Source organism: Euwallacea fornicatus, chromosome 18, assembly GCF_040115645.1.
Source record: "Euwallacea fornicatus isolate EFF26 chromosome 18, ASM4011564v1, whole genome shotgun sequence".
Classification (NCBI taxonomy): Eukaryota; Metazoa; Arthropoda; class Insecta; order Coleoptera; family Curculionidae; genus Euwallacea; species Euwallacea fornicatus.
This window is the reverse complement of record NC_089558.1, coordinates 2,786,087-2,809,032: the sequence shown is the minus strand read 5'-3', so window position 1 is coordinate 2,809,032 and position 22,946 is coordinate 2,786,087. Positions and strand designations below refer to the sequence as shown.

The window sequence follows — 22,946 nt, the reverse complement described above, 5'->3', positions numbered from 1 at the left end:
TTTATACTACTCTGGGTATATGTAGGGGTAAGAATTCAGGATCTTTAATGGATAGTCAATTGAAAAAAAATGCCCATTTTGTGCCTATAGTAAGGTTTACTGCTTGATTCTTTTCATCATAATAAACAATAAACTAGAATAACAGGATATTAAAAATAAATTATTAGCAAATACAATTAATAAACTAGACTTTTTGAAATCAATATTATACAATATAAACAATAATTATGATTATACAGCCTTCATTCTCACAATTTTTTCAATGTAGTAATCAATTCTATCCTCTTGGTACAGCTTCACTCTAACCAGAAAGAGCAACTTCAAATTCAAAATAATATACAAATCAGTCTGGTGATGCCTACCTGTCGGTTGAATTCATTCCGTGTTATTCTAGGTGTCACCTCTATCTTTTTGCCTTTTGTATTTCCCCATGTATTCAAGCTGTTGTCTTCTGTGTGCTTCCATCAGAGCGTTCAGTTCCGCCTTCTGTCTATTGAGCATTTCTTCGAAAGTCTCTTCCTGATTACAGAGAGAGAAAAATTGTTTAACTAACGCCCCCTTTAATAGAGCTCATTACTACCCAAATTAGTTTCTATTTGATTAAATGGTTGAAGCAAAAGCAACAGTTTTTACTACTAATCACAAGCGGTTAAGATTGGTGTAAAACATATTTTAGGTAATTTTTCCATTAATTCTATACAGTTAGTAATTAATGACAACTAAATGAGGTTGGTTATATATACACTACCATGCATTTTTTTACGACGAAAGATGCCCCGTCACTAAATGAGCCAGAATTCTGGGAGAATGTCTCATAAATTCGATAATAGCCCACTTATTGTAAGTAGTCCCCGTCAGTCAAAGCATCTGATTGATTCTATGTTATCTAATTAAGTAGGAAAACGATAGACTTCGCTCTGAACAGCCCAAAATTCGCTATTTTATTGCCTTGATCTGTTCAACTCCCCTTACCGTTTCGCCCTCAAAATATGTCTCCAGATACTCCTCAATAGGAATCGTCTTTTTACGCCTAAGCTTCGCCTCAAAGTGTCTAGTAGAACACGCCCACCGTTCCCTATCATCTAATGCCACTGGGCATGTATCACAAGAAAAAATTGGAATGTTGCATCTCCAACAGCAGGACAAGTTTTGACAGGATAAGCTGCGGTGGGTAGAAAATGCAGAACAGCAGCAATTATTGCACGTTGGAGATGTTTGATGAGTGGATGTCCTGGTGTCTGGGTAAGGGGGAAAGACAAATTGGCGATTGAAAATGTTCTTTGTGAGATTCTGATCGGTACGACAGAATAATTGCTCTGAGGAGTGAATGGTGTGATATTTCTGTTCATCAACTCCCGCCTTTGGCATCTCATTGAGCAAGTTATGCATTGATTTGGAGTGCTTAGATTTCCAGTTCCTTTTTATTACCTCGGTGGGCGTTTCTAGACGTCTTTTCTTCTTCCGCTTGTAACCGCATTGACTCTCCAAGACAGCTACAGTATTTGACTTGCGTGGTTTAAGAGCTGTGGCTTCTTTAAAGTCAAATACTCCCGCATTGGTATTGAACTCCTGAATATCAAGAGTTTTGAACATGCTCGAATCGGCTAAATCTGGGCAAGATATGTTTTTGTCCCATACATTATTCAAAACCAGAGATAAACTGGAGGTCTGTGAGTCATCCAAAGACTTGTGAATGTCGGGCATGCTCGTAGTTAGATTATTGTCGGCTTCAGGCGGAACGACCACGATTTGAGGAAATTGTCGAAATGTCTTGGACTTTCTGCGGCCCATCATGCATGCCCGACGCACATTCTCGTCCTCGCTCTTTGAAATGGGCATAATAGTCTCTATCTCTTTTTTCAAATCTATGTAGCTCAACGATTTCCTCAGAGGACGAGCCGGATAATCTAGATTGAGCGATATGTAGGGAGTTTTGGTGATAGTGGTATGAGGAAACTATAAACATAAAACACAAAATAAAAACAAAAATCAACGGAAGCGTTAATGGGCAGGAAATGGTGGTGATTGACAACATTAATTAAAAAATAAATCGTTCCCTACTGCTACGGCAAACACAACAACATACACAACAAGCGGCGATAGAACAAAATCCTCAAACAACGCAGCAACTTACCCTCACTTGCGAGATTTCTTCTTCACTAGGCAATTCTTCTAGAACATCAATATCGTAATTAGTAAAAGAAAGCAATATTTTAATGCTACTTACCCCCAGTATTGGGCAATGATTTGACCAGGGTCGTCTTCAGTGAATCAAAGGTTGTGTTGATCACTGTAGTGAAGTCTTGTCCAGTCGCGCCAGACGTCACGCCCACTGGTTGTCCCCTCCCGATGCCGGGATATTGGACTGCACCTGTTAAGGGCGTACCCGCGGCCGATACTGCTCCGGCGTGGTTGACAGGAGCAGAGTTGCCACCGCTGGAGGTGGAATCGTTGCTCTCTTTCCGTGAAGGATCGGGAAAGTTCGGTTTCGATTCGTTGAGTGCACTCGGAGGGGTCAGCCTGCTTCGGTCAGGTTCATTTACCACGCTTACACTGAAGCGTGAGACCCGACGTTCACGTGCGGCCGAGTCAGGAGTTGATTCCTGCAGCGCCTGTGAGGATTTCGAGTAAAGAAGGGAGAAAAACAAAAACTATTTAGCAACTTAGTTCAAATGAAAAGCGATAAGATCATGATTTGAACTATTTGAGACATGACAATGAGGCGACTATCCATGTCTAAGACGATGATTTTAGAAAGCCACTATTACTATTTAAAAATTTGTGGTTAAAAAATATTTGACCTGACTTGTCCGTGAAGTTGTCAGTGCCAAAACATTTCAGACCAAAAAGAACGGTTTAGGGGCCGACAGATCAAAGAACCGCCAACTCTGCATTGGAGATAATTTCCATGGAAACGAAGAAATTAGTCGATACCGTGAAATTATTTGATCGTTTTCTTGAAAATTATTCCCTAAAGTTATCCGAACTTTGATTTTCCGGTTGTAAGGGGTTTAAGCTCTCTATTCATTTAACTATAGCCGGTAGGATGGGGGTAAAAAATGGGCCTGTTGTTTACTTACGCGCAACAATTTTAACTTTTGATCTTTGATAAAAAGACTGACACGACGTCTGAACTGTGAATGAGAAATAAGAGAGTATTAGATTGCCCTAAGCACGTCACTAGTAGCTTATTTCGGCATTTGATACTGGATTATCGACTATAAACAACTTTTAAATCGATTTTTTACATGTAAAAGTTAATTCGTCCTCATCAACCACCACCATCGACTGGAGAAAAACTATAAAATTTCTCAATTTTTCTGGAATTGTCAAAAACATTGTCGCTGCCTTCTGGGCGCACAGACTGTAGTACCTTGATTATGTTATAACCACCTTTCAAAACGAATTTTCAATAATTTACCTGATTAACAGTCATGCCTCCTTCGTGTAATTTTTCTAATTCCAGCTTCAATTCCCTCTTCGCCTCCTCAATGATATCCGCCGCCTTACTATCCGACACCTGAGGCGGAGCTTGACCTTCGCTGGAAGTCTGCAACAAATAGATATTTAAATAAATTTTACCCTCTCGCAAAGAACGTAATAAACATCTCGTGCAATATTTTTAAAGTGGCATTTGTAAAAGAAGCTCTTTGCCCTTTACCACAAATTCAGTACTCACCACAGGCTTTTCATTAATCTTCTTCAGTTGATCATTCAAATCGCTCAAATCCCTGATTTTAGGATCAGTGACTGTGGGGAACTGAGCTGGAGTTTGACCATTTAAGGTGTTGAAAGTTTGTTGATCCACCTCAATTACAGGAGAGAGTAGTTCTGAGGAGGCTGCTCCGCTACCGGAACCGCTACCAGACTCCACTCGAAGCTGAAATAAAACAAAAATGCCTTAAACTTAGAAACTTCAAATAGAAAACTTTAGCAAACCTCTCAAATCTCTTTACCCACCTTATTTAGACCTATCACTACTGAAATCGGTTCTTGAGGGAATTCTAATGACGTGATTAAAGCATGGGGACTTGAAGGTGCCTGAAACAATAATAAAAAGTTGAACTTTCATTTCATAGTACTTATCTATTTATAAGAGTTGCAATTTACCTTGACTTTTCTTTGAATTTGACTAGCCAAATGATCAAATAATGCAGTCAACTGAGCATATTAACTGAGCGCCTCTAAAAAGATGGCGTAGAAATAACTTACCGTAGTAGGGGGCACGTACTGACCAGCTGAAGGTCCCATGTTCGACAACCTTTGCTGGAGATTCCTCTGAAAATTGAGATCATACATCATCTCTTGCTGGGGCGTCGAAGCCTGGCTGCTCCTACTAGATCCACTAAAACCCAAACATCGTCAAACACCATCTCTTGGAAGTCCCCCCCACAATCACCTCTCAATCACGTGTTTAAGATCTGGTAAGACCTTCTTAGCATAACCTTGCAGGTTTTCCTCTACGGACAAAGAGGGCTGGAAATGAGCCGGTTGCACAACCGTTGACAGGTTTTGGACAGATCCCGAGGAAGGCATAGCCTGTGGTTGTGCGTAAATTTGTTGGGGCTGGTAAACCACTTCGTTGGGTTGATTGGTGGTTACTTGCATCATTTGCTGTTGCGGAGAAATAACCGATTGCGTCATGGCTGGGGCAGCTTGATACGTCATCTGTGTTACTGGAACTCCAGGTTGTGGCTAAATTCATCCACTTTATTTATAATATACGTGAAAATATCAAGAAATCCTACTTGTGGCACATATTGGCCGTTAACAGTACCCATGGGCACAAAACTTTGCTGAGCCACGGTTTGTTGGACAGGAATAGTCACCGGTTCGATCGGAGGTGTAGCTTGCGGCAATTGTTGAGAAGTCAACGGTTGAATCGGAGGGGCGTGCTGGATGGGTGGGGCCTGCGTGTACTGGGGCTGCACTATGGTTTGTGATGGGGAAGGAGCCACGTATTGTGGAGGCTGAGCCACTACTGATGGGACGTTCGCGAGAATCGGGGCCTATAATTTAAAGTAGAGGCATATAATTAACTTACCGTTCCATTACCAACTTGATACATTCATTTTAGCCAACTTTCAACGAAATATTGCTGGAACTTCCATTGATTTATGTCAATAATGCATGGCTAACATGGGTTGTGTACCTGAGGTTGCTGCAAATTTGGTACTCCCTGCGCCTGTTCGATAACGGGAGGAGTTTGAAGTATTTGTTGTGGTTGACTGATAACAGGAGGTGCCACTTGGGATTGAGGCACTGGCTGTGAAGGTACGGTCGTTTGGGTGATAGTGGAGGCTGCGGGAGGCACAGCAGTAAATTGGGGCTGTTGTTGAGTCACCGCCGGAGCGGGAGTGAAAGCAGACTGTGGTTGGGAGGGTGGCTGCTTCGCTGGAGGCACCTAAAAGTGTCAGAAATCTCTCGTATTGATAAGAACAATGATCAACATCATAATAGAATGCAATGAAATTAAGTTACCTCAACATTATTTAGCACCTTCTTAGGCTCATCTTCCTTCTTTGGATGACTGCTGTTCTTCAAATTATCCAAACTTATCTTCAACTGCTCGATTGTGTTGATCAATTCTGGCCCACACACTTGACCTATAGTGAGGTATTAGTAACCAGGTCCCAATCATAATTTTATTAAACTTTCACCACCCAATGTTAACCATTAATTAAGCCACAAACCTGTTTCTCCCCTTGTAGAATCTTCCTTCAAACTACACACGCTTATTTTCTGCTCCATGGGTTTCTCAACGTCCAGCCTTGTGCTTTCCAACGGTGCTGATATTTTCCTGTTGGGCATACTGGCCGTTGGTTCAGATGGAGCCAGTTGCTGTGCAGGTTGGATTACCAGGGGCGTCCCTGTATTTTCGAAATTAGTAGGCTGGGGCGCCTGAATGCTTACTGGGGCAACCAAAGACTGTTGGGACAGTGTTAGCTGCTGATTACTAGGTGGTTCAGATTGTTGGGGCAACATTGACTGCTGATTACTAGGCGGTTGAGGTTGTTGGGTAGGAACAATGGTTTGCTGAGGAGAAACGTCTTGGGATTCGACTTGGGCATTTTCTAGCAAAGATAGCAATAGTGAGCAGGTGATTTCCGGTTAAAGATATTAAGAATATCTAATTTTTTTCCCATCAATAGTCTTAGGAGTTACGTCTACGAGTAATTAATTAATTAATTAATCAAGTAAATGAACTCAAAGTGCATATCAAAAATGAAATTCCCACCTGCTGCGCTCTCTCGAATTTCCGAGTCAAGTCCCTTCGGCACGTCTAACTGACCACTGAGAACCGGACTCACCAAAAACCTGGATATCTTTCGTTGTGGGGATAGCAGCGCGTTTTTAACTGGCAGATCTTTTAACTCGACTTTCTCCAAAGGCTTTGCAAGATCTATTCCACCTAAAAATATATAATAAACCTCAAAATTTCAAACGATATCCAACTAACTAACTGCACCTTCACTAGGAACTTCAGTGGATGCTTCTCCATTAGGTGTTCCAGCCCCATTTTGAGGAGGAGTATCATTGCCCATACTCATAACAAACACTTTGAGATTCACTTTCTGACCGGGTATCAGTGGCGGTGACTCCTTTTGCTTTAAGCTATTGGCCAACTCGGTTTTAAAAGCGTCAGAGTGATCGGGGATGTCACTCCTGAACTCTTCTTGATGGTTGATTTCTTGAGTTTGCACCTGAAAGATTTTATTAATTTTTTGCAAGTCTGTATGTATACTATCTTTACAGATGTGGGGACCTCTTGTGGAGCCACCAGGCAGCTGTCATTAGCGTAGCTGACACTGGTTTGCTTCAGCAATACTTGGGGCCCCTTAGTGTTGGTGACATAAGTGTGTTCGGGGGTATATTCCGAGGCGGTGCTCGTTTTTCTCGAGACAGTGCCGCTGGAGTTTAAGCTCTCCCTGCACCTAAATTGTCATAAATAATTACCTGGAAATCTTACGAAATTTTTAATGCTACCTTAGGTTCTGGTAAATCGTATCTGCTAAGGTGGTTTTGATGGTCTGAAGATCATTCTGGTTTGTGTTTGATTCGAGTTTGGCGTTGAAAGGTTGGCTACTTGTCTCGTCTCTCTAGAAGTGAAAGAAATAGTTTGATAAACGCTCTTTTCTCAAAATATTCTCTAAAAACTGCCCTGTTAAGATCGTTTCATGCTACAGTGACCCTTATGTCACAGTCAATCCGTTCACATTAAAGTGTGAACGAAGTATGAAACGAGCTTTAAGTGTCGTAGATTCCATACTTACAGATCGATGCCGCCTGTGGGTTTTTTTGTGGGATTGCCTCGTAAGAGACGGGTGCCTAACCTTTATTCCAGCAGCATGTTTATAATGATTATTTTTTAGAAAGGAAAAAAATGTTTCTTGAAAATGTGATAAACGCAATTTTAACTAGAGTCTTAACCAGTCGAACGCATTAAGAATTTATCGAAACCCGCCAGAATAAAAATTTATTTTATAAATACTTGACTATTTGATTTACAATAAATTTACAATTTTAATAACTGAATTTACAATGTTATTTATAAATTAATACATTAAAATTTAGCCCACGAAAGGAACTCAAAAATCTCTTCAAAAAATTCATTACTAAAGCTTGAAACAAAACGTGCGCTCCGCATACCCAAACTATTCACTTATCATGGCCAAAACCTACCTTCCGCCCCTCGCGACCGTGGGACCCAGAACGAGCACACTCCGGGATCTGATCGGGCCTCAATTTGAGTTCCATCATCACCTCCTGGAGATGCACCCTCAACTTCTCATGTTGTCCGGGTTTTAACAAGTCCTGTTTGGTCATGCCGTCTATGATATCGGACGCGGTCGTGTCCAAACGATTGAACTTGAAACTGACCGTTTGTTGTTTTGAAACAAGTCGGCATTCTACGGTACCGTCTGCTTGGACCGAATCCACTATAAGTCGATGCCGGATCGAGGAACGTTTTGTTGCGCGACGTTTCGACGGTTCTGGATCAGCACTAGTCGAAGACGAGTGGTCCTTTTTTAGGGAGAACGGCGTGAAAATTGAGTGTTAGTTAGGTTTTTATGCACATAGTCAAGATTGTTGAGGATCATACAGATTGGAACTCAAGAGGCTTTGATATTACAATTGTTACGCAGTTAATTTGCTATGTAATTAGTAATAATTCCAACACTAAACACACTCTAAAGGACAATGAGGCTTACATAACTCACCTGCTCGGACACCGACAGATCCATATCATCACTCTGTGGTTGAGTATGCCCCGAAATCGCCGCAGTATTTTGCTGATTCAGCTTCGCAGCCAACTGTTCCGCTGTCAAAATCGGTTCTACTAAACCATTTTTAAGGGCAACCTCTTCTTGCATGTGTGGCAGTTGCTGCTGCTGAACTACTTCCTCAGTTATGGTTTGCTGTTGCAATTGAGTATATTGTTGCTGTTGCGCCAATTCCTCAGTAATGGTTTGCTGTTGTAATTGGGTATATTCCTGAGGACAGGCAGGCTGCGAGACGGTGGAAAGTCTGCGGTGATCCGGTTGACTTTGATCGAAGGACGGCATGGGAGGTAAGGAGGTGGTAGAGGCGCGGTGCTGGTCTTTCAGACTTTGAGCAGCCAGCTTTTGTTGCAGCTGTTCAAGATTCATGGGGGGGATTTCGGTGGTTGACAATCTTAAAGAAAAAAAGAGTAAAACCATTTAGTGAAAAAGACAAACTAATGTACTCGTTGTTTGACATGAAGTGTCGTTAAAATAGACCACCGGAAATTTAAGATATATAAGTTTATTTCTTTCTTACCGATGACCCATGGAATGCGATAGCTCTTGCGTTATATCCTGCAGCTGTGTCTGTTGTTGTACAGGCAGTGGCTGTGCTTGCGTTTGTGGAATCTGTACGTGATTTTGCGTAAACTGTGGCTGTTGCTGATACACTTGCTGGTCGACACCTTGCTGCTGCGGCTGTTGCTGAGATGCTACAAATTGTTGCTGCTGCTCCACAGAGGGCGCCATGTATTGCTGCGACTGTTGCTGACTGTATTGCTGATTATAGACTGGCATTTGCTGTTGTTGTTGCGGCTGTTGTTGCTGTGGATACACTTGCGTCTGCTGCTGGTATCTGTTGAAATATTGAAAGTTGTAAAATATTTTTTGGCTTTTTCTGACTTTTGGTCCTATTTGCATCTAAATTTCCTACATTTGCGACTGTTGGTATTGCTGCTGTTGCTGGGCGAACTGTTGCTGCTGCTCTGCTTGATATTGCTGGTGATACTGTTGCTGTTCATTATTGAAGTTCTGTTGAGTTTGGTAGGTCTGCTGGTGCTGAAAGTTAGGTTGTTGTTGAGGTGCGAAGTTTTGAGGCTGCTGGAAGCTTGGAGTTTGCGTTTGAATTTCTATTTGAGTATCACTCAAGCGGTGCTGGTCTCCATGGCCGGGATGCAACATTTCCGGCTGCAAGGAGGTGGATTCATGAGGAGGTGCTTGGTTCACTCCTGCTACCTGCTATTACGTAAATGAGTATTTCGAAATCTCTTTTAAATCATTCATAATCTCTCGACATTCTTACCTGTATATATTCAGCATGCTGCGCAACTCCCTCAGGCATATAATTCTGCTGTATGAACTGAGTGGGGGCCGATTGCTTATGGACAATGGGCTGACTTTGAACGTTGGGCTCTACTGAAGTTTGCCTTTGCAACTGTACTCCTGAAGGAGGCGACACTTGTGGCTGGTCGACTTGAGGTTGGCCCTGAGATTGGGTCGCTTGAGGGGCCGCTTGTTGTTGGTAGATAACTGTTTGAGGCTAAAAAAAAATAGAATGTTTAACGAAATAATCGAAAGGTTCATCATGAGTATATAGAAAACGGGTTGTATATTACGTTTGTACTATAAATTTAAAAACTTAAAGATATTCTCGAAAACTTACCTGAGTCTGGCTTTCAGGTGCGACATTCATAACCGTCTGTGAGGCTGGCTGTTGTGGAAACTGATGTTGCATATCTTGCGGCTGTTGCTGCTGAGGTTGTTGGTACTGTTGTTGCTCCTGCTGAACGATGCCATGTTGCTGTTGCTGTTGGAACTGCTGTTGCTGATCTGGCTGCATTTGCTGCAAGATATTTGGCTGTTGCTGCTGATATTGAGCCTGTTGTTGTTGGAACTACATTCGCGGAAAACATTCTGAAACTTGCCAATTATTGACGGAATATTAACATACCTGTTGCTGAGTATTTTGTTGCTGCTGTTGATTTATCTGCTGCTCAGCTAAAATTTGGATTTATGTTACATCAAGTATTATTAAATAAACGCAATAGCGAGCTACCTTGCTGCTGCAAGTACTGCTGATACTGCAGCTGTTGCGCCAAAACTTCTTGTTCCTTATTCTGTTTCTCTTGCTTCTCCCGCTCTTTGTTGATCTGCACGATCTGGGCTTTTAGCAATTGCGAAACGGTTTTGGCATCTTCCTCAAAGATGATTCCGGACTTGGCCTTAGACAAATACGTTTAGAAATTATCGATTTTCCGGGTAAGGAAAACTGGCTCGCGGATAGGTGCAATAAAAAATTCTAGCATTTTAACGAATCTTTGCGCATGTGTTATGAATCTTCTTGTTGACTCGGTTTTCAAAAAGAAAAGTCTTTTACAAGTATTGAGGTTTAATGTCAAAATTAATGACATTTTGTGTAGGAAAACGTCATTCGTGTATGTCACATCAGTTAACTCACCATTTCAGCTGAAATCGCGTCGTACTTGTCTGTTTCCATATCAAACTCAAACTGTATGGCCTCGTTTTCTTTATGCTTATGAGTCCTTTTCTTGGGGTCGACCACTCGCAGCCTGAAGACGATTTTCCGGCCTTCCTGAGATACGACCTCCACCTAATTGATTAAAGAATAAAAATGACCAAAAACGTATTTTTAGGCTTGACGACAAAGAAACAACCTTCAAACCAACATCTTCCTCAAAGAAGGCGTGCTGAAGCAAATCCTTAACCTTCGGACGATCCTCTTTTCTGGGCCGAATACAGCTTTCGATCACGTCTTTAATCTCTGGGTTTTGAACCTTGTCAAAGCTAGCGGGTTTGACCCCCTAGATAGAACAGATTTACAGCCAACTATGTCGCGGTCCAATTGAACATATAAATTACCGATATAACTTTCTTGTAAATCTGTGCCGGCCCAGTGCACTCAGAATAGGGATACTCGCTGGTGGCCATCTCCAGCATGCACATTCCGAACGCATATACGTCCACTCCTTCGTCGTAGTGCTCCTCGTACATCTCCGGAGCCATAAACTCTGGAGTTCCAATGACGGATTTGGCGAAGCTCCGGTTTTTTAAAGTGGCAAGACCTAAATCTCCAATTTTAACTGAACCAGTTGTGCCGGTAATAAAGATATTGTCGCATTTCAGATCTCGATGGATGATGGGAGGACCGCGGGAATGTAGGAATGCCAGACCTTTTAGAATCTGGCGGCACCACGATTTTAAGACTTTTGGGTTGATTTTTTTAAAGCGGCGAAGGTACCTGAAATATAACAATGGAATTGGTGCTTCATCCAAACATATGTTTTATTTTGTGTGGGAGATCAGTTAGTGTACCGCTACGTCATCATTTCAGCAACACGCACTTGAATTATGACGTAGCAGCCACTTCTAGAGGGTCGGACTCCACTTACGCCTTGAGGGTTCCGCTTAACATTAACTCGGTGACTAAAACGATGTTTTTCCTTTTAGGACCGGGGCTCTCCCAATAGTTGTAGAACCGTACTATGTTAGGATGCTGCAGTTTCTTCAGCATTTCTGCCTCCTCCCTAAAGCGCTGGCGTTCCGCCTTATTGAGCTTCTTTTCTTGCAATTCGCACCAGGCCACCGCCACCCCTGAATTTTAAATAGAATAATGAAGCGTGTGCAAAGTCATGGATAAAAACTTAACATTAACGCATGTGATTATTGCCCGAAAGCCCTGAAATAACCCTTTGATTCGCATCACACTCACCAGTTTGAGTGTCCAAACCGCGATAAACAGTTTTGAACGAGCCCCTGCCGATTTCCTCCTCATATTTGAAAAACCTCCCATCAGGGCTGACTGCTATGGGCCGAAATACGTCATCGTCATCCTCCTTCCCCTCGCGCTCACGCAAATTTACAACCACCGGTTGCTCCACCTCCAAATTGCTGTCCGCGTTTTCGTCATGACGGTCGATGGTTTGTTCCGTGATTTCCGTCATTTCCGCGCTTTGGAACAGGTTTTTGGGGATGTTGTACTTCGTTCCTACCTAAGAGTCCCACACAAACCCTCAAACAAGCTCTGGTGGTGTCGAGGCAGCATACCTCAAGTAATCTCATATCGTTTTGTTGCACTTCGGTGTCGTCCTCAGCGTTGGAATCAGTCTCAATGGGGATTAGACTAGTTACTCCGCCATGCTTCACGGATTTCTCTTTCTTCTTTTTCAGTCGTTGCCTGTCGGCTATTGCATCATTAACACTGTCACCCAGCTCGTTTAAAATCTAATAAAACCATTCCCTTGTTACTATAAAAAAGATTGAAAGGAGCTGCTAGGAAAAACTGCAAGCTGATGAAAGTGTTAGTTGGCAAAAGTGTACAGAAACTTATACTCTCATAAACCTATAAGTCTTAGTAAACGCCTTGTGTCTGCGCATGCAATTACATCTACCAGAACACTGCAATGCGGCAAAAAAGGCTCTTAATAGTCTTTTAAAGGTCGCAAGCCCTCTCTCAAACGTCAAATTTGATATAACATTAACCTGACTACGGGATAAACTGTGGCAACATTGTCCCTCGAAGAAGAACTTGAAAAAAAAACAGTATGGTGAGATAATGGGGTGATTGGCAACTCGCGTCACAGTACGATGATGGCTCCGCAATGGCGTAAAAATGACCGCGCTACTGACTTTTTCTGTAAAATCCGCCAATAGGACTGCATAACGCTTATCAATACTACGCCCATGAGGATCCACCATGGATGATAATGCAGCACGGTATAATGAAGATAAATAATAGCGAAAACGTAATAGAAATTTAATAAGTTACTACGTTTACACCTCAATCAATTACCTGTCAAAGAATAAAAAAATTGTGTTGTTCTTACAACCACCAAAAGAATTCAAATCAAACTGTAAGAGCAACACCGCACATCACCAAGTTCGAATCTCCACTGAAGAGCGTTAACCATTCTTAATTTCAACGCAGTTGTTTATTCATTTTCGCACCCTCCCACCGTTATTATTCATAATTGAGGGTGCCATAAAGTTCGAGACACCGAACAAGACTAAAGATGATAACTCAATTGGATGGCGATAAAGCCATTGGTACTTATTCTCACGGTTGAGTGCGACGGCACCAGGGTGGCGTAATTCTTGACATTAGTGATATGAGAAAGACCCTAAGGAAGGCAATAGCGCTTTAAGGATTCCTATGACTCTACTACTCTCTCTTTCTCTCTATCATGAAATCCTGAAAGAAACCCTCTCCACTGCGATCCATCGCAGGCGTATTCTTAAAAGAAAGATATGACATTTGACCATTGATCTATCTCTCTCTTTCTCTCTCTCTCTCTATCTCGGGTGTCTAAGTCGTAAATCCGCTCCCCCCAGAAAGACGCACTTGCACTTTGAGCCGTTATTCGAATTACCTTTATAAGGAATTTGGGTAATGTACTTGGTAAAGTTTGTTATTATTCTTTTTAATTAGTATTGCTTCTATATTGTATACAGTGATTCGAAGCGCAATGAACAAGTGCGTGTAGAGGAACCTCAAAATATGTCGATTTTCTATATGAAAGCATTCTTCATGCCTGCAGTTGCTGAGGTATTGGTCACAGGAAATGTCTTGAAAATTAGGAAAAACTCTATTTCAGTAATGCCTTCAAGGTGTTCCTTTTATCGACCTCTTTAGTGGGTTAAAATTTGAACTGATGAAAGAAGGGCGCATTAGGTGTGGGCCACCCTTAAATATTTTTACTCTAATTTTCAATTAAGGTCTTCCAATGTTATACTAAATTGCATTTTACACTTCTTTCATTGTTGTCGACTTTTAACGCAACCGTCCGTCAACCGGTCATTTCCCCAGACAGAAATGTCACATTTACTTAAATCTGGCGATCGCGGTGGCCAGTGGGGTGATTTTCATCATCTATATGGAAACTGTTAATCTAAAAATTCCTGAACTTAAACGCACTTGTTATACATTTACTGCGTTGCGAATCACACTGTATTTTTTAACTATTTTAAAAATCACGTCCTTAGTATGTGAATTGCTGATAATAACGCTGAAATAAAAGAAAGGAATTTGAATTTATTGATATTTACATTGTCAATCACGGGCAAATCACGTGATTACTATTAGAGAGATAATGAGGGACGTTATTGATTTTTAACGTAATTAAGGGAATGATATTAACTTCTTAATTAAAACTAGAAGATCGCTTGGAATGCACCCAAAAATAGGTTTTTTGCTTTTTTAGTTCATGGAGAAAATGTTAAGTTAAGGAATAGTTCGTGGAAAATTTTAAAATTGTTGCGAAAGACTTAAAGTGTTGAGAATCCTGCCAATGCAAACAAGCAGCTGCTCCCAACCATACCGCATTGATATTACTCATTAACTGGTAATGACTGTTTTGTAAACGATGCAGTTAAGGGTTTCTCGTTCAACAATACGACCACGTTAGTATGCATGAGACCATACCGATAAATGAAAGACGAACAATGTGGAATGAAGTATGATGAGCCCCATCCAGCTCTAGTAGTGTGTGATGTGAGTGTTCTTTTGCAATTCGCTTCAAGCGCTTCCTCCCTTACCTGCCCCACGGCCAGCTCAGAATCTGGCATCTCGCTACAGGAATCGTGGTACTCCTCATAATCTTCGACAAAACTTTTGGCGTCTACAAGCGTGTCATTGGAGGGTGCGTGCGTTATTTTGGGAGGATATAACCCCGAGAGTATGTCACCGGTGTTGCACCGGATACGTGACTACAAAAATACATTTTCACGTATTCTCTACTAGCGTAAAGATGCAAATTAAGCAACCCTGACCCAAATAAACCATTACTGGCTAATGCTTGCTCAATAATCCCAATAATTTCCCATTTTGCTAGAAAAAAAATTGCTCGGCTGGCAAGTTAATGCAGCCATCTACCATCATGCGTTTCTACCCCAGTGGAATTATTCACATACATACATATCTAAAAGCACCCCGGTTTGCTCTACCTTGTATTCGAATTCCTCCTCCTCCTTTTGCTCCTCCGAGTCCTTGACCTGCTCGCCTTCCTCACTAGGTCTTTGTGAAAGTTCCCCCGCTTTTGAGATGAGCAGCAACTGGTTCTTTTCGACGACCTCAATGGCCATATCAAGGACCTGGTCAAGAATCGCCTCGACGATGCGCTGCACGTCAGAGTCGGTCTCCTGCGCAGCAGCGGCCGCCTCTAAAAAAGTGCTTTGTAACACCACTTGTTTGCTGCGGATTCGAGAGGGAAACTTACTAACTGTATTCATCAAAATCATGTTAGCAAGTCATTTTATTTGTTTTAAGGCGAATTTTGAACCGTGGCAAAATGCGAAAACGCACAAGATCCTCATAGTAAAAAAACTTTTACCTTTAACTGAGTGTGAGTAATTACATTGTACGCAGAGTTTATCTGGCGCCCCATTGACATAGATAACTTATCGGTGCGGGGATATAAAATTGCGATATCAAAGATAATGAGAAGTTAAAATTCTTAAAACTTGTGCAGTACTCGGGGCGCGCACTTTCTTTGAAAAACTACCAGTTCAAGACCATATGAAAAAGTCACATAGATTCAAATCTAGCCATCGTGGTGGCCTGAGAGCCATTGTGTTCACCAATCGATTCGGAAAGTGTTCCTTTAAAAATTCCTAAATTCCATATATCCACGCACCCACGTTCATTGCGTGCAAATCACACTACGAACTTGAACCATTTTAAAAATGTGTGTTTATCCCCATTGACAGACTACTTATCGGAGCGGGTAAAGAAAACTGTGATACCAAAGACAATGAGATATTAAAATTTTTAAACTTGTGGGATGTTCGGAACCCACACATCAAAGCACAAAAAACTCATTGCCCAGCCAAGGGATTATCAGACCAATTTCCGCTAATCTGACTAGAAAATTCGCCTAAGAGCATGGAATGCTATCGGATTGTTCTAAATAGATCGTAAAACCTCACCTTGATGGCCTCAATGCAAATATGTACCTAATCAGTTACGTACTCGGGATAACAGACTTGATTAGAAGATGCAGCGCGTCTATTTTTCGAAACGTACATCTGCGTCTTAATCCGGCATTATCAAGTATCAAATTTACAATAACATATCAAAGATTGCTTCGTTTGCGACGATACAAGTTCCAAGTCCCCTCTGTAAGCAGTTAGAGAACGATTTACTCAATGCGCTGACTGGTCGATTACAAAGAGTGCAAATGCAATTGGTTTTATTAGTCACTTCTCTGGTCATCCCTTATTCATACGCACTTTTGTCAATACTACCAACGATTAGTGTCTAATTCAATGTGTGACTAATAAACCGGCCTTTGTTGTTAGAAATAATGTTATCTTAAGACCATTCACTTCAGATGGTTTGTGGCAATATAAAGGAACTAAATTCCATTTCTTTTATGGTTATTCCGTTTCGAAAGGTACCTGCAGGTAGGAAATCTAATATTGAGTAATCAGGCATTTTCTTGGCACAAATGACCGTTTGATTTTTCTCATAAGGATCTGATACAGAAAAGTAGCCTTGCCCTTCTCAGAGCTATTAAAAAACATTACGGTGCTCAGTGCGGTAAAGCACACTTTTCCGCCCGCGGGCAGGGAATTTTTTTCAGTTACGTTCATATCAACAACTATGCAGTCCTGAGTGTGTAGTAGGGTTTATTCTCAAGTGACGCATTCGGACAAAATCTCTTTTCCATGAAGCACAAATTTGAAACGGTCCGCATGTAAAATACTTGCACCTTGTTACAAAGTAAACAATCAAAACTTTGCCCAATTGAACGTGAATACCGTGTTTTAAGCTTGTCCATCTTGTCCTTCCTCTATCTCCTCCATAATCAGATTCACTGCGAATTTTGACCGCACTATTATCTCATATACCTTCCGACTAAATTTAGCACTAGGTCTCCAGGGGCTAATGGGATAATGTGTGTCCGAGAGCACGATTTAACCTAACAAACAAACATCCCGATAATTTGATAATGAGCTCGTCGTTTTGATTAAGCGATTGTTGACAAACCGAATTTGAAGTTCGTGTCACTAGGTGATGGACGGGTATGTTCGCGCCTAAGCCGGTTCTGTTTGGATGATTGCAGGTACCAGCTTTTTGGTGAAGAATTAAGATGGTTCGGATTCGAAAGGATGTAATTTTTTGATTGGATTGTAGAGTTGAAAAGTTAAGTTATCAAATTGATGCCTATTTTTTCAGTGGCTGTGCGGTTTCCTGGGAAATTAAAGGGCTATTCGATCTCCCGCCGTCGTATCTTGATCATTTTAGCATTGCGGGGTCCATCCTTCACTGGTGTTTCCCTCAATTATCACGCGCAAAGAGCAAATAAGATCTTGGCAAGTGCATCAGAGGGACAATTTCCATAGAAATTATAACATTTTCACCGAGCATTAGTCACATTCCTAGATTCTATGGAACCTATCTTCCAGTTAAAGTCATCAATACTTCATTTAAGAGTCCTAAGGCACACTTTAATGGTGTGTTAATTGAACTTTTTAAAAAAATTCAATCTGCTTGTGGGGAAAATGTTTCGGTAATTCGCATTCAAATTCCAATATGTCCAGACATTTTCTTTCGGCGTCAAAAATTATCGAAATATTTTTTAAGAAGTCTCTAATTTTGTGTGTTTAAATTCTCATTTGCCGCCGCCGTTTATATCGAGCTATGACTCAATCGTGAATCTTAAATATCGTGCTGTATATTCTCCTAATATACCGTTTTAAGTAATAATAAAATATAACGTATGTCTCCACGCATCCAAAGCATACTTCCCCACTTAAAACAGTAGGATTCCCATATAACAAACAAAGACAGGTATATACTAGGGGTGAGAGGGCGCTGCATACAATTTTTTGACATCTCCTCAGTGGTAGCAAATGAGAATTTCAACAGTTAAATCAACATGGTGCACAAAATCATATTTTTTGGTTGTTGCAACAATAAATGACTATCAGTTTCAGTCTGAAAATACATAACTGAAAGCAGAACACTTTAATTGTACGATGGCACTGTTAGCAATACTACAGAAAATAAAAGATAGTGATTATAGTGATTATATTCCTGCACTTATCATTACCATAATTAGTTGATGCCTTACGGAATTTCCTCCGAGTATTTCATTATCATTTCCCTCGTTATGTGAGAAAGTAAAGAAAAATTAAAAAAGAAAAAAATCGATAGAGTGGCCCTTGAAGAATCAGTAGAGACCAAAACGGCATTTTCCTTTGAGTTTCGACATTCTTGCAAGTCAAGAAAGGGTTGATTTTGACACTGCGTGTGGAAATTATCTTCTGTCCACGATTTAATACATATGCACAAGTCAATATTAAGAAAAAGGTTTTGTTATCTAACACCCAATTGACGTCTAAGTGCAACATTTGCAAACTATAAAAAAATATTGCGTTACACCTGGCAGCAGTTTTGCCCATAAATCAGCCGGTTAAACTTCAAATCCTATTATTGACCAACCTTGGAAGAAATTACTGTAAGATAAAATAAACAAAAACTGGCGTAAAAACAATTTTTTTAGCGCAACTGTGCAAATAGCAATAAGACAAACCAAAATCGTGCTTAAAACTACTGACCCTGTGATGACACTTCTCGCACACCACCATGGTCGGTGAGGTAATAGAACCCATTATTTGCTTACTAAATATATTGCATTTGAACAAAAGTGCTATTATTTAAATTATCAGCGAACGATCTGCTTACAGCGTGATGTAATGTTTGCGACTCGTTGGAACGAAAGCCGCAGGTTCGAATCTTTTGCGCTTAGAAAAGTATTAGAGGGGCGAAAAGAAGTGTTATTTTCCTAGACGGTTTCCGAATTGCTTCAGTTAAATATCTAATTCGAATTTAAGTGTCTGTAACAAAATATAGGCCTCGTTGCTCTTAGGATCGGCACTTCGGCTCCCTGGCAATAAAGATAACGAGAGTTATTACTACGGCCCAGTGGTGCATGTTACTGGAGAATACCATTACAGATATTTTTATATGCTCTGTAGGGTGACTGAGTAATAACTGTATACTCTGATAAATAATAATTCATCATTAGGTGCATTGTGTGAGTTGCGATAGAATCACTCAAACTACTCACCAAAGGATTTGCGCCCCCTAACTTTACCCCTATTCATTATGTACTCGACAAATTACTTAAGATAAACTCAAAGGTCCGGGTTTTGGACTACTGTACAATATACTGCTTTGTGCCTGTAGCGAGTGCCTGCCCCTTCCATTTAAAATGAGTTAAGACTTCCCAGAATGGCTGATAACTCGCCGCAATAGAACCAAGATTATTAAAAAAAGTAACACTGTTTCGTTTTTATAGCAACCTGTTCAAGTTGCATTTTGTGCACTGGAAAAAATCGCACATCGGTCGCTCAATAACAGCAAGTCTAAATTTCAAATTTGAGATGTAAACAGGGAAGATGTTAAAATCAAGGATAGAGAAGCTGAAGTCATTACCTGAGCACAAACTCTCGCTCGAAGTGCATGGATATAACTTGCGAGACTTGAAGATCCATAGATACAAATCGAGGAGTATCAGATTAGGTACCTCAAGAGGTCGAAGAATAGGACCACAAATTTTCTATGAAACGCTGGCGATTGCATAAACCATATTAATCGACGTACTTCTTAAAGGATCTCTTCTAAGACCTCTTGCAAATGAATTTGCAAAAAATAACAAATAATCATGTCTGATTTATCGATTAGGCAGCGTAGGAGGGCCAACAAAAATTCCTTTCACCATTTCAGCCAGAAAGTCCATTAGAAATTATTCATACTATAGCAAACTGTTGGATGGATTATGTAGCGAGTAATTGAAAGTCCTATATTTAACAACCCTAGTGCGAATTAATAAACTTTAAAGAATTAAGATCTGTACGATTATACTTTACTTGGTTTGTCACGAGGGTTATGGGACCTGGAAGATAAGTTACTCAAGAGAAAAATTAGTATCTATGTAAATGCTTCGCTACAGAGCGACATTATTTGAGAAGCTTTTTTTCAGTACTCATCAAGCATATTATGTTAAATTCTCTTCTTAAAACCCTTACATTCAAAGTAATTCTAAATAAAAAAATCACCTTTCTCATTCTCCTTGTCGCCGAAAAGCTGCACATTACAAAACCGCTTCCTGAACGGGGCCAAGTTTTCTATTATGTTGTCGTAGGGGATACTACTGCAACTGTGTGTTCTAATTTTCTTCTCAGACTGCGTTTCAGGACGTTTTTCCTCCTCTTTCAGTTTCATAAATGTATATCTGGTAATTAAAGTTAATTATCACTCCATAACTAAACATTTTTCAAAAAATTTAACCTGTTCAAGCTGGTGGTAGTAGTTACGATTTTCGTGGTTTCCGTGTCCGTTTTCACAGTTTTAATAGTAGTTACTTGCTCTTTGGGCGGAGATTTTTGGCTTCTGGTGTCCGAGGCGCTCGGTTCTAGCGATTGTGCTGAAGGAAGCAAATTTTACCATTACTTATAGATTATCAATTGACTTGTTTATTTCACTAAAGAATTAGCTAATCCTCTCCGCCTGTCATCATTTACTCACCTTTCATCTTTTTGCTCTTCTTCTTTCCGCTAGAGGTCTTGTTTTTAATTTTGCCTTTCTGCGCTTTTTGGGGCGTCTTAAAAACGTCTTCTTCGAAGGATTGACCTTTAAGCTCGCTGATCTCGCCATCGGAGTCCAGGGTGTGGTACCCTTTACTGACCTTGGGTACATCTTGCGGTGACGTAGTCTGATCTATGAACTCGATGTTGTCAATTTTGTCGAAAGCGTTCTGTTGGGCTGAAGAAGGGTCGCTCTGGTAAACTGTGGATTTCGGCTAAAAACACTTAAATCATTCTGAAATTCTTGACAATGTAGCCGCAGTTACCCTCTCATCTTTATGAGCATATTTTCCAGGGGGGGCGACGGCTGTTTGAACAAGAGCCGCCTCCTCCCCCACCTCGACCGAGGCAATCGATGTCGCTCTTTTTTGACGTGCGAGGTCTCCCTTCTTACTGCCGCCCGCGGTTAACGAACGAGTCCAAGCCAGCGGCCCCCGCCCCCGGGAACCGCCCGATGATCCGGATCCACCACCGCCTGTACCCGAGTCGATGGAAGAGCCTTTACTGCGCGGAATGGTTGCAAAGGTCGACCTATGTATAATCGTCAAATGAACCATGATTTAGAACTGGATCCGTCATATTAGCAACGCAATAAATGTTTTAGAGCGAAATTCAATGGTGAAATATCCAGCCAGTTTTCATCAGATGGTAGATTCTGTGAATGCTGTCTCCATTGAATTCTACTCTTGGGAATAACAAATTTATACTAACGATCCTTGATGGAGCTTGGGGCAGGTCTGTCCCGTGATTTCCTTCTTTTCAGGATGACAGGCTCTGCACCAAGGTGCTCTCACTAATTTATTAAAATTCTTCGATTCGCAGGAACCATTATAAGAATGCACCAATGTTAACCTTTTTGAATCTATCTCCAGTATGAATGATTAGACTTGTTACGTTATTATGACAACTATAAAGCTTAAAGCATTTGATAAGGTATTACTAGTTAAAAAATAATAATAACGAAACTAGCTTACTATAAATAATATTTGATTTGAATTGACTAAATCAGAACAGTTATGTAGTTTGTCTTATAACCTAAATGAGCACCAAGGCCTTAACTAGAATTGTGTGACCAAGAGTTTCTGGCTAGATTTAAACAGTCTTATGTAATTTTTAAATTTGGGTAATTCCCTTAAAGCAAGATTTCTATCACAATTTGCCTGGAGTCACCAAGGGTCAGATTGTTATTGGAGTTGCAGGAGATCCTGGAAAAAAAATTAAAAATTTCTGTCTGCTCTGTAAATCGCATAAATTAGCGACCCCAAAATACCTACTTAAGATTAATAAAAACCTATTAGAATACAGACAATTAGAAATATGAATTAGTGATATTTTTTCCCTTTTTCTCCTAAATGAGAACCCCCTCAGGGCTTGCCTTTTTCACCCTTCTTTTATAAAGTATATTATCATGATGTATACAACCATGACTTAAAAAACAAAAAACATATAAATAAAAGATCATACATATGACAATACTCTGATGATATTATACTTACTATATATGATAAAAAACATAACAATGTAGTAAAGGCATTAACAGACATCACAATGCCAAGATTCTATAACTTGGTCTAACTCTTAGGAATTAAAGATCAAAAGTTCACAAAATGGTTTTGAGACATGTATCAAAGGAGGTAAAAAAAGCATTTTGAGTTTAATTGATATAAAAATCTTATTGTCAAGTTTTAAAGCCTTATTTAGGAGTGAGCTTAGCTGCATTTCTACTGCACTGACAAGCAAATTAAGTGACTAGATATGAAAGTTATTGTATTTTGGTCAAAATATATGCTCTAAGCAGTTAATGATCAGCTTTTCCTTATATTTTCTTACGGAATTCCTCTTTTTTAAACATCCCGCCATTGACACTGGTTCTGAATTGACAATTTTCAAATAAGACTGAGAAAAACTAAATTCTATATTAAGATAAGAAGCAGAAAGTCTAGAATTGGCAATGGACTTGGACTGATATTGATCTTATTACCGGCATACCCCACACATTGCGAAAATCGTTATATACAGGTATTTTTGCAAAAAATAAAAGTAAAACGCATTCAGATATGTTGGCATATTCTG

The 22,946-nt window shown here is 40.4% G+C and overlaps 1 protein-coding gene across 4 annotated transcripts; it reads right to left on the bottom strand.

Moving 5' to 3' along the window:
• Positions 1 to 76: 76 nt before the first annotated feature.
• Positions 77 to 21,747, bottom strand: Wnk (Wnk kinase). Of its 4 annotated transcripts, XM_066292690.1 has the most exons (41): positions 21,585 to 21,747; positions 21,140 to 21,404; positions 20,815 to 21,088; positions 20,578 to 20,713; positions 20,346 to 20,521; positions 15,225 to 15,439; positions 14,817 to 14,987; positions 12,765 to 12,809; positions 12,330 to 12,506; positions 11,995 to 12,274; positions 11,675 to 11,876; positions 11,145 to 11,523; positions 10,940 to 11,086; positions 10,723 to 10,875; positions 10,321 to 10,486; positions 10,216 to 10,262; positions 9,928 to 10,158; positions 9,568 to 9,804; positions 9,199 to 9,503; positions 8,803 to 9,120; positions 8,223 to 8,676; positions 7,684 to 8,025; positions 7,275 to 7,334; positions 6,988 to 7,100; positions 6,755 to 6,935; positions 6,470 to 6,704; positions 6,239 to 6,412; positions 5,694 to 6,074; positions 5,482 to 5,606; positions 5,153 to 5,404; positions 4,749 to 5,009; positions 4,400 to 4,695; positions 4,213 to 4,345; positions 3,961 to 4,041; positions 3,680 to 3,880; positions 3,422 to 3,550; positions 2,228 to 2,612; positions 2,135 to 2,172; positions 973 to 1,956; positions 363 to 519; positions 77 to 301 (listed from the first exon to the last, which is right to left on the bottom strand). In XM_066292690.1, exons 3-40 carry the CDS (start codon positions 20,819 to 20,821, stop codon positions 391 to 393), a joined length of 8,346 nt encoding a protein of 2,781 aa, XP_066148787.1. In that variant the 5' UTR covers positions 20,822 to 21,088; positions 21,140 to 21,404; positions 21,585 to 21,747; the 3' UTR covers positions 77 to 301; positions 363 to 390. The 4 variants fall into 4 exon arrangements, with proteins under 4 accessions (XP_066148787.1, XP_066148788.1, XP_066148789.1 ...); XM_066292691.1 differs by lacking the exon at positions 12,765 to 12,809; XM_066292692.1 differs by lacking the exons at positions 12,765 to 12,809; positions 14,817 to 14,987.
• Positions 21,748 to 22,946: the final 1,199 nt, after the last annotated feature.